The 12,317-nt window shown below is 35.2% G+C and overlaps 2 protein-coding genes across 3 annotated transcripts in view; both read left to right on the top strand.

Moving 5' to 3' along the window:
- Positions 1-9,088, top strand: part of LOC149132160 (uncharacterized) — a 26,411-nt gene extending 17,323 nt beyond the window's left edge. Inside the window, exon 3 of the mRNA XM_089365356.1 lies at positions 8,984-9,088. Coding sequence (XP_089221482.1) covers positions 8,984-9,088 — 105 coding nt within the window. The remainder of the gene's footprint in view (positions 1-8,983) is intronic.
- LOC106878281 (uncharacterized) overlaps positions 831-12,317 on the top strand; it is a 24,346-nt gene continuing 12,859 nt past the window's right edge. Inside the window, exons 1-2 of one of the 2 annotated variants that reach the window (XM_089364910.1) lie at positions 831-1,312; positions 1,494-1,694. The gene's annotated coding sequence lies outside the window, so the exon portion shown is untranslated. The remainder of the gene's footprint in view (positions 1,313-1,493; positions 1,695-12,317) is intronic. The other variant, XM_089364908.1, reaches the window with a different exon arrangement.

Raw genomic sequence — 12,317 nt, 5'->3', positions numbered from 1 at the left:
GTAAACACACCTGTTTTAGTATCATACTACATGCTTCCACCACAAAAGGTGAACACAGAATAAATAATATATTGATACACAAAAATGTTGTCCCGCAGAAATCTCCAATTGTCTTCCACGTTGTATGATGCTATATCCCCTTCTATTTCGTTAAATGCTTCAAGTAACTTGTCTCTAAGTCTCTGTCCATTTGCAGAGTCTTTAAGCTTCCACACCCTTCTCCTCCAAGCCGGTCTACTTCTGGGCACCCATTTTGCCTTTGATCCCGAAGTCGCTAACTACTAATCTATGTTGTGGCGTACATTCTTCGCCAGGGAAGGTTTTGGCATTTATAAACCGCCCTCTTTCCCTATTTCTGGCGAGGATGTAGTCGATTTGGCTAGAGTGTCTGCCGGATCGGTAGGTGACTAGGTGACAGGCAGGTTTCCTGAAGTTGGTATTGCAGACCATAAGATCGGTTGCATCACAGAACTCCAGCAGTCTGGTTCCCTCCTCGTTGTGGGAACCGAAGCCATAGCCTCCATGTATGCCATGGAAGCCTCCAGCACGACGTCCGACATGACCATTGAAGTCCCCAGCCACGAAGAGAAGGTCCCTGTCACTCGTCGACGAGGTAGTTTGCAAGAGGGTGTCATAGAATTGGTCTTTCAGCCCATCCGGGAGCCCCGGTTAAGGGGCATAGGCTGAGATGACAGTAGCTAATCCATGCTGAAGCACTAGTCTAATCTTAAGTACTCTGTCTGTCACATACTCTAACTACCTCGATTACCTTGTTAACACATAAGCGCATGTGCGTGTGTATTGTGTGTCATAAATTAATAGTTAGTTGCAGGTATAGTAGAAAGTGGGTTATACATCTTTAGACGTATACCTGACTTTCCTACTATAAACTTAGAATATAACGGAACGCTGAACTCCAGGCTATCAACTTAAACAACACTTTATTTAGGTGGTAAATATATACATCTTTAGTTCTTGTTGTTACAGCTTCTGTTGTTGGGACGTTGTTATGTAGGTGTGAGCGAGCTGTCGAGCGTAAGTCCGAAAGATGTAGAGAGACAGCTTAACACGTAAAGAGGCTGTCTCCAGAGTTCGAATGTTAGAGACACTCTTGACACGTCCATTGCTCTATGCTGGCCAGCAAGAAAGAGAATGAATTGAGCTGGAACGCTTGGTTGTTTAATTCTACGCATGCGCACGGCGTTACTACACAGGCATAGCAGTATAATAAGTAAGTTGAATAAAGGCAGGCTGCGTACAGTGAGAGACTATGAAATCGAAATTGCTGATTTCAATATGAAGTGAAAATCAGGCAAGTGTTTTTAATTGTTAAAACTGTATGAATAATGCTTTTGATGGTTGTTAAATATATAGTTTTTAATTGTATATTAGTATCAGTAATTATTTTTAAAATCCGTTTTTTTCCCTTTTCTTATTGGAATTTTTGCTTTGATTTTTCATTTCTTACATTGATCTGTTTGTCGTTTCTACAGTCTCTAGCATAGTTAAAGTATGTACCGCCAGACCCCACAAAATCATATGCCTACAGCAGACCCAAAACAGCCGCCCGGGGCGGACCGCCCCTACATCACCCACACCCCTAGCTACGCTAGTGCCTACAGCGTGCTAGAATTTTGCTGAGAAACATGGCACTTGTATTATAGCTTAAGTCTTCATCTCTGTCCATGGAATAAGTTAGTATTTCTTTCTACTTTTCGAATTTGTAATATTTACTTTGATTCAGTATTGATTCCATGAGCTACAAGTACAATTTTAAAATTATATGCGGAAGTAAAGAATATGCACACCACCCGTTTTCGGCGTAACCCTAACCCTACCCCAACCCTAAACCATAACCATAATCTTAAACCCTAACCCTGACTCTTTACCTTTGCCGAACAGAAGCTGGTGCGTGACTTTACATTAACTAATTAAGAAGAAAATGATGCACAGAACGTCCACATTCTCTCTCTCTCTCTCTCTCTCTCTCTCTCTCTCTCTCTCTCTCTCTCTCTCTATATATATATATATATATATATATATATATATATATATATATATATATACAATTAAACCTTGGGAGAGGCATTATGCCGGTAATAAACACACGCACTGGTTCAGTCCTTTATTAATTTATATAGTTTTTTGTTAAATTATTTCATTGCACTCTTGCAATCTCTTCAGTAACTTGTCTCTCCACTTCCATTTATTTTGAATATATGATCTGGCGTTGTTTTGGCGTTGTTTCGAAACTGTTTGGTATGAGCATGTGAGTGTGTGCAAGCTCGTATGTGTGCACGCTCATATGTGTGCACGCACTTATGTGTTCGTGCTTATATGTAAGTATGTGCGTCCATATGTGTGTTTGTAACAATTTCGTTTATATCAGATCAGATAGAGACTTTTTAATTAATTTATTTACGTTCATATTCCGCATCATATGTGTGAACAACACATGCAACCATGGGCAATTGTAAGGCCCTCATCTACGTGTATTTGGTGTTTAAAATTGGTTGCGTTTCAGTTATGAGGACCGACTCCTGTATTTGTCGCAACGATGCGTCACCGGGGTGTCTAGACAGGATTTCTATGTTAATTCTGTCCAGTACACCACCATGTTGTTCTTTGGCATGCTGGTAGAGCACCGAGGTTTGTTTTTGATTATTATAGTCCCTCCAATGTTCGTTTACACGCTCAGCCAAACTTCTTGCCGTCTCACCTATGTATGTGGTGTTTCTGTTTTTACACTCACCATCCATACAGCTTATTTTGTAGACTACATTTCTGGCTTTGCAGTTGGCACCAGGACTATTTTTGCACACAATGCAACTCTCCTCAAAAGATTATATATCTTACAAGGTCGGACTATCGTCAGCAGAAATGACCAGACAACATATGAAGCACGAGTCAATACGCAGCATGGTTCGTGTTCCTATGTCGTGTTCCTATTTATTTTTCATTTCCTTTCGAAATTATCCCTAATTTTTGTGGTATGTAGTCTTTTGCTGCTATTTCTAGCGAGTAGATGTCCTATTATAGGCATCTCTGCATTTTAAATGAATAATACATAGTCTATTGACTGTTTTTTTACTCTCGCTAGACCACTGGTGGTAAATAAAATTTCTAAAATTTTTTTTGCTACCCTATAATTTGTATATAGGAGTGGCTGTGTGGTAAGTAGCTTGCTTACCAACGACATGGTTCCGGGTTCAGTCCCACTACGTGGCACCTTGGGCAAGTGTCTTCTACTATAGCCTCGGGCCGACCAAAGCCTTGTGAGTGGATTTGGTAGACGGAAACTGAAAGAAGTCCGTCGTATATATGTGTATATATGTATGTGTGTGTATATGTTTGCGTGTCTGTGTTTGTCCCCCCAACATCGCTTGACAACCGATTCTGGTGTGTTTACGTCCCCGTAACTTAGCGGTTCGGCAAAAGAGACGATAGAATAAGTACTAGGCTTACAAAGAATAAGTCCTGGGGTCGATTTGCTCGACTAAAGGTGGTGCTCCAGCATGGCCACAGTCAAATGACTGAAACAAGTAAAAGAGTATATATATATATATAGTTTTAGGGAAAATAACCAATTTTCAAGAACTCATCGATGAAAATCCACTATCACATATAGAAAAATTAATAATTAAAAGCACAATAAATGAGTATAATATAAAGTAAAGTAAATATCATAAGATAAATATAATAAAAAGATTACACGTGTTTCATAACCAATTTTCAAATAGAAAAGAAATTTAAATCGATTAAAATCAATTGAAATTATCGAAAATAAGTTCTATTCAAAAATATAGCTACTCGTCAGATCGTAAGTAGAACAATAATTAGATATATATCTCAACCAACAATAAGTACCAAATGAATTAATATGAAATACTTATTATATAAAGATAGAAAAATTATTTTAAAAATATCATAATATCAAAATAATAACCATTCAATAATCATCCCTTCATCCATAATAATAACATGTATATTATATACAAAAAACATCTTACCTAAATTATCATTGTTTTAAATTATCATTGTTTTAAATACAAGTTGAACGAAGTTTAAGTTTAAAATAATAATGAAGATAAAATTAGTACATATTTAACCGGTGTAATAGTTAAAGCTATACTATTTAAAGCTAAAGACGTTTATTTAATTATTATTAAAGATCAATTGAATAATAGAAAAATACAAGATTATTTATTTCTACAAACGTAATAATAAAAAATATGAATGAAAAAATTATGAATGGAAAAAATTATGAATGAAAAAATTAGGAAAGAAAAAATTATTAAGAATAAAAGGTTAAACTTTATATATATATACAAAGTTTTGATTTAAAAAAAACTTTAACGATATTATAAACTATAAAGATTAATAATTAATCAAATAATATTAATCAAAAGTAATCGAAAATATATCAACACTATTCCAATCGAAGTTCTAATATTATGTTGAAATGAAACTATAACTTCTAAATAATATAGTGTTAAATAAGTTATCTATTAAAATAATATATAAAGAACCAAATGAATAGTATAAAAACAAGAATACATATTATTTTCAAATAGTAGAAAATTGAGCCTTATAGATAAAGCCCTATAAATTGAGCCTTATAGATAAAGTATATATAAAATATATAGTTTTAGGGAAAATAACCAATTTTCAAGAACTCATCGATGAAAATCCACTATCACATATAGAAAAATTAATAATTAAAAGCACAATAAATGAGTATAATATAAAGTAAAGTAAATATGATAAGATAAATATAATATAATATAATAAATATAATATAATAGATATAATAAATATAATATAATATAATATAATATAATATAATAAATATAATATAATATAATATAATATAATATAATATAATATAATATAATATAATATAATATAATAAATATAATATAATATAATATAATATATATATAATATATAATATATATATACTAGTAGTATAACCCGACCTTGTCCGTGTGTGACTTATTATGCCATCTACGATAAGTCTTGCTAGCTGAAAATCAACTAAAAAAGAAAGCCTTACAACGAAAAAAACCCTTATGATGTAAATATGTTCATAATTCAAAAGACGATGAAATTAATAGGGAAAGTCTAAAAGCTGTTTTGCGTAAAATTATTAAGCATACGTAAATTTCATCCGTGTAATTGGCTATAGAAATGCTTGTGCAAAACAACTTTTTGCGCTGCCCTGATTATACATAGCAGGGTAATCCCTTTTCACAGGAGCTAGGATGGCAATTTGTGATGAAGCAATTGCTGGCGATCTGTTGCTAAACAGTTTTGTCAGAATTCTATCAGATTGGGCAGAAGGTGTTGATGCACCATTTTGCATTATGTTCAAAGTAGCTACTGGAATGTGGTGAATTGCTGCTGTCATTTTAAACCGGTTTTATGACCTTCCAAAGTTGGGGGATACAACTCTGTAGTTATGCCATCAATGTTTTGTAAATATACCACGATGTGAATGATTGTGTTTACTTGCACAGAGAGCGAGAGAGGAAGAGGAGAAGAAATGAATAGAGATTGAGAGCAATGTGTATGTTGTTGTCACAGGTCACGTATGTGTGGTTGGGTGTGTTTTTACGTATCTATGTTATGAAAAATAGGTAAAGAACACTGAGATGAAAGTTTAATCTATGATGTTGTATGTATCACTTTCTCTCTCTCTCCCTCTCCCTCTTTAACTCTTACTCTCTATATTTTTATGTTGAGCGCGTGTGTAAGAATGACGTTCCAGGTAGAAGGGATGAAATATAAAAGTTGCTAGAAACAACAGCCAACTCTCCCTTAAATCACACAAAGTAAACGGAATTTTAAAAATCTAATTACTGCACTGGAAAGTTCACATCGAGAAAATTCCATTGATGTAAAAATTTTTACGAAAAAGTGGAAAATGTGGATTTCTATAAACATTCAAAAAGGCTTCACACAAACACACAACTTCAGATTTATATATTAAGATATATATATATATATATACTAGCAGAGATACCCGGCGTGCCCATGTTACATGCAATTGAAAAATGAGACTTTTCTGTTATATTTTCTGTAAGAAACTGGAATACATATGATTCGAATTTCATCAAAATTGCACATAAGGGTTCTTTCTCTCTTTACACACTCTAAAAAATTCTAATCATGAGACATGTATGCCATACTATTAATCTTTATGCGCATATTCTAAAACTTCAGTCTTCTGGAACCTGTAAAAAGGATTTTGCTCCTGCAAAATGGAGCTCATGGAGCCCTAAAATGTGGGAATGAAGGCCCGTATTGGGGGTGAGTGTGTTAATGTCAACCAGAGAAGTTGAATTGTTGGGAATGTTTTTAACTTGGGTCTTATAGTATGCCTGTATATATGTGAGAGTATTGTCTCACTTTAATAGTTTCATTATGAAATTGAAAGTATTAAAGTGAAAATATTTGAAATTACAGTACCGACATGTTATTGTTTCACTTTTGACACGTAATACTGAAATAGTGGAGTGCGATCTTTCGGTACTAGTGCCAAAGCTGTCACTTAAATCACGTGTATTTATTTACATCACATCGGCCTTTTCCGTAAAAAGTGTTGGTTGGAAAGAGGAAAACGATGTCGTAAAAGCGAAAGAGATAGAGAGAGCGCAATTTCTTTTGAAGTTGGCATGTGTGTGTGTGTGTGTGTGTGTAATGTTGCTGGTGTGTGTAGGTGTGTGAGAGAGAGAAAGAAAGAAAGAAAGACAGCTGAAATTATTTTTATTTCCTTTTTATAATGAGTATGCGAGACAGAAAGTGTGGTGTGTAAAGGCGGCGAGCTGGCAGAAACGTTAGCGCGCCGGGCGAAATGCTTAGCGGTATTTCGTCTGCCGTTACGTTCTGAGTTCAAATTCCGCCGAGGTCGACTTTACCTTTCATCCTTTCGGGGTCGATAAATTAAGTACCAGTTACGCACTGGGGTCGTTACGCACTGTCTGTCATTTTTGGTGGTCCCCTCTATGTTTAGCCCCTTGTGGGCAATAAAGAAATAAGAAAGTGGTGGTGTGTATGTGAAGTTCTTTTGTTAGTGTAAGAGAGAGAGGTTATGTATGTATGTATGAATGACTACAGTGACACACACGCATGTTGTTATGTATGTGTGTGTGTGTGAATGGATTCAGTGACATACATACATACTTACGTAAACCTATTGCATACATTTTTTTGTACGTATACATGTGTATGTGTGTGTAAGGGAGGGAGAGAGAGAGAGAGAGAGATAGAGAGAGAGAGAGAGAGAGTCAGTAGGCGGACGCACGCATACGCCCAAATCAATGGCAACCGAGATAAAATAACAAAGAACTCACCCATGTATAAATGTGTGTAAATTGTAAATGAGGTGGGGCAGGACTTTATTTATCTATCTAAACAGGACTTTATTTATCTATCTAAACAAACAACCGACTGAATGAATGAAAATAGACAGACAGACAGACCGACAGGCAGACAGGACAAGACAGGACAGGACAGGACAGGACAGGAAAAAATAGGATTTTTAGTGTTTGTGAATGATCGTTCCTCCGAAACTCTGCTTCCCCTTATCAGAAAGTATATAAAACCAGGAACGACTGTCCATTTTGATTGATGGAGGATATACAAGGGAATAGCTGAAATTGATGTCGAACCACGATATTCCCATTTCAAAGTGAACCCTGAAGAAAACTTTGTGGATTCAGTAACTAAAGCGCATACCAACTCAGTTGAATGTTACTGGAAAAATGCAAAAAGTAGATTCAAGAATATGATGGGAGTACACAACTCCCCCACTCCCCATTTACAGTTTACACATATTTACACGTGGAGAGTTTTATTCTTTTTTTTTTTTATCACGGGTGCCTCTGATTTGCCGTGTGCGTCCGTCTTCTGATTAGTGCGGGTGCGCGCGTCGGGTCCACTCTTCTTAAGCAGTAATCAATCGACTACGTTTTCAGCAATCAATTTCCATGAAAAAGTTTCTACTTTTGTTTCCAGGATGTGTTGAAGGCGACAACAGCTCTGAAGTCGATAGAAAGTTAAAGAGACGGGTGCAAGAGCGTATGTACGTGTCTATGAAAGATAATGGGTGTACCTGTGTGCGTGTGCGTGTATATGAAAGATAATGGGTGTGTATGTGTGTGTGTGTATTTATGTATGTAAAGTGTATATGAAATATAATGTGTGTGTGTGTGTGTGTGTGTGTGTGTGTGTGTGTATTTATGTATGTACGTGTATATGAAGATAATGGTGTGCGCTCAGGCGTATTCAATTAATGTATTTGTATTTACTCACACTGGCACAATCAATGTATTTATGTGTATATGAAAGATTAGGCGAAGGCAAAGCGCATGTATACCACCCATCAGACGAAAGTGAAACATCCGGAGTTTTTAGCTTTTTCAAAGTGGGAGGTAGTGAGTGGGTGGGTGACGTTTCTTTCTTCGGGAAAAATTGAAATTTGAAAAAAAAATTCCCATATTCGTAATCTCTATCTTTATACGTGAATTAAAAAACAAAATTCGGAAGAACTTAAAAATTAAGAAATTGGTGGTGATGGTGGTGGTGGTGGTGGTGGTAGTGGGGGGACTAAAATTTTGAAAACGTGATTTTTGGGCAAAATCATATTCTTCTCTATCGAAAACAGAGATCCGAAAAAAAATTGCAAAAAAATCTAAATAATACACCGGAAATGGGTGGTGTGCAAGCGCTTTACCTCTGCCAAAAGATATTAGGTGTTTTGTGTGTTTTAGTGTGCCTGAGTGAGTGAATGCTCACTCACACACACGTACATCCATCATCTTTCACACACATAAATATACACACAAAAACACAAAAATAATAACAGTGGATGGGAAATTCATAGGCCTTATTAAACTTTATTAATCATGCTTAATTAATAAAGTTTAATAAAGACTATGAATTTCCATCCATATATTATTGTTATTATATTTATCCTAAGCTGAAAGGTGTTCCAAATGCATACCCATACTATTGGATTACCCTGGGAGATGGAATGCGACAGCCGACAACAAGAAGCACAGCAGCTTTTAAGAGTGCATTATGAGGCTTTTACTCAAAATAAACTATTGATACACAGATACCTTGCATGACTCAGTAGTTAGACCATTGGGCTCACAATCACAAGGTAGTGTGTTCGATTCCCAAATCAGGCTGTGCGTTGCGTCCTTGTGCAAGAAACGTTTCTCTAGTTCACTCAGCTGTAGAAATGAGTTGTGGCGTCACTGGTGCCAAGCTGTGTCAGCCTTTGCCTTTCTCTTGGATAACACTGGTAGCATGGAGAGGGGAGGCTGGTATGCATGGGTGACTGCTGGCCTTCCATAAACAACTTTGCCCAGACAATCCCGTGGTCTCACTCATGACTGAAGGGGCTCTTATATATATCATCACCATCATCATCATCATCATTATCATCATTATCATTTAATGTCCGCTTTCCATGCTAGCATGGGTTGGACAATTTGACTGAAGACTGGCGAACCAGATGTGTGCACCAGGCTCCAATCTGATCTGGCAGAGTTTCTACAGCTGGATGCCCTTCCTAACGCCAAACACTCCAAGAGTATAGTGTGTGCTTTTACATGCTACCGGCACGAGGGCCAGTCTGGCAGTATTAGCAATGGCCATGCCCAAATGGTGTTCGTTACATGTCACCTGCACAGAAGTCACTCCAGCGGCACTGGCAATGACCTCGCTCAAATGTTTTGTTCATGTGCCAGTAAAGCGACACTGGTAACGATCACGCTCAAATGGTGCTTTTTACGTGCCACCGGCATGGAAGCCAAACAGCTGCTCTGGCAGTGATCCCACTCGGATGGAGCTGTTAGCAGTTCACTGGCAAGGGCACCAGTCATTGAATTTAAATCTTTAGAAGAATCAATTTATTAGACGGAGTCCATTAAATGTCATCAAATAAAGGAACAGGTTTTGATGCTAATATGGATTATCTATTTATTTTAACCAGATAGCTGTTTCTGTCACAAAAGACCATATTGATTTGATGATATCTATTGGACTCTATCTAATAAATTGATTCTTCTAATGGTTTTTATTTATATATATTCATACGGAAATGAAAGGAATTCCTTAAACAAAGTATGATGAAAAAAAAACTTTGGAAACCTAGGGAATAATACTCTAAAAGGATAATATAATATATATATATATAAATATACTGTTTTTACTTTGCTAAAGATTTTCTACTATTTGAAAATAATATGTATTCTTGTTTTTTATATTATTCATTTGGTTCTTTATAGATTATTTTTTAATAAATAACTTATTTAACACTAAATTGTTTAGAAGTTATAGTTTCATTTCTACATAATATTAGAACCTCGATTTGAATAGTGTTGATATATTTTCGATTATTTTTGATTGATAATATTTGATTAATAATTAGTCTTTATTGTTTATAATATCGTTAAAGGTTTTTTTTAATTAAAACTTTGTATATATATATATAAAGTTTAATCTTTTATTCTTAATAATTTTTTTCTTTCCTAATTTTTTCATTCATAATTTTTTCATTCATAATTTTTTCATTCATATTTTTATTCTTACGTTTGTAGAAATAAATATTCTTGTATTTTTCTATTATTCAATTGATTTTTAATAAATAAACGTTTTTAGCTTTAAATAGTATAGCTTTAACTATTACACCGGTTAAATATTTATTAATTTTATCTTCATTATTATTTTAAACTTAAACTTCGTTCAAATTGTATTTAAAACAAAGATAATTTAAAACAATGATAATTTATGTAAGCTGTTTTTTGTACATAATATACATGTTATTATAATGGAGGAAGGGAGGATTATTGAATGGTTATTATTTTGTTATTTTGATATTTTTAATAATTTTTCTATCTTTATAAAATAAGTATTTCATATTAATTCATTTGGTACTTATTGTTGGTTGAGATATATATATCTAATTATTGTTCTACTTACGATCTGACGATTAGCTATATTTTTTAATAGAATTTATTTTCGATAATTTCAATTGATTTTAATCGATTTAAATTTCCTTTCTATTTGAAAATTAGTTATGAAACACGTGTAATCATTTTATTATATTTATCTTATGATATTTACTTTGCTTTATATTATACTCATTTATTGTGCTTTTAATTGTTAATTTTTCTAAATGTGATAGTGGATTTTCATCGATGAGTTCTTGAAACTTGGTTATTTTCCCTAAAACTATATATTTTATATATATTTTATCTATAAAGCTCAATTTAATTTTAATTTTTTATAAATTGATTTTAATTGAATTTTTACCTGTAATTTTGGATTTTGTCCCTATTATTATTATTATTATTATTATTATTATTATTATTATTATTATTATTATTATTATTATTATATATATATATATATATATATATATATATATATATATATATATATATATATATCATTATCATCATTGTTTAACGTCCGCTTTCCATGCCAGCATGGGTTGGACAGTTTGACTGAGGACTGGCGAACCAGAAGGCTCCAATCTGATATGGCAGAGTTTCTACAGCTGGATGTCCTTCCTAACGCCAACCACTCCGAGAGTGGAGTGGGTGTTTTACATGCCACCGGCACGAGGACCAGTCAGGCGGTACTGGCAACGGCCACGCTCAAAATGGTGTTTTTTACATGCCACCTGCACAGGAGTCAGTCCAGCGGCACTGGCAACGACCTTGCTCGAATGTTTTCTCATGTGCCACCAGCACAAGTGCTAGTAAGTCGATGCTGGTAACGATCACGCTGAAATGGCGCTATTTACATGCTACTGGCACGGAAGCCAGACAGCTGCTTAGGCAATGATCATGCTCAGACAGTACTCTTAGCGCTCCACTGGCACAGGTGCCAGTCATCAAATTCTGTTCAATCACGATATATATATATATACACACAAGACCTGGGATGAGGTGGTGAAGCACAACCTCCGAACATTAGGCCACACCGAGGCAATGACTTGTGACCGAGACCTTTGGAAATATGCTGTGCATGAGAAGACCTGGCAAGCCAAGTGAGACCAAAATCCAAGGCCTCTGCCAGGGATGTAGGCAGCCCACTTACACATAACATTCCTTCATTGGACACTAAACTCCGCTTGCAAAGACCTGTTGAGGCAAGTGAAATCGAAATCGAACTAAATTTGTAGACTGGCACCCATGCCAACCTCTTCTTCATTGGACACTAAACTCGGCTTACGAAGACCTGTTAGGGCAAGCGAAAGCGAAATCGTGTCGGCACCTGTACCAGTGGAGCACTAA

Source organism: Octopus bimaculoides, chromosome Z (assembly GCF_046866305.1).
Source record: "Octopus bimaculoides isolate indiv1 chromosome Z, ASM4686630v1, whole genome shotgun sequence".
Lineage (NCBI taxonomy): Eukaryota > Metazoa > Mollusca > Cephalopoda > Octopoda > Octopodidae > Octopus > Octopus bimaculoides.
This window is presented reverse-complemented; position numbering and strand designations above follow the sequence as displayed.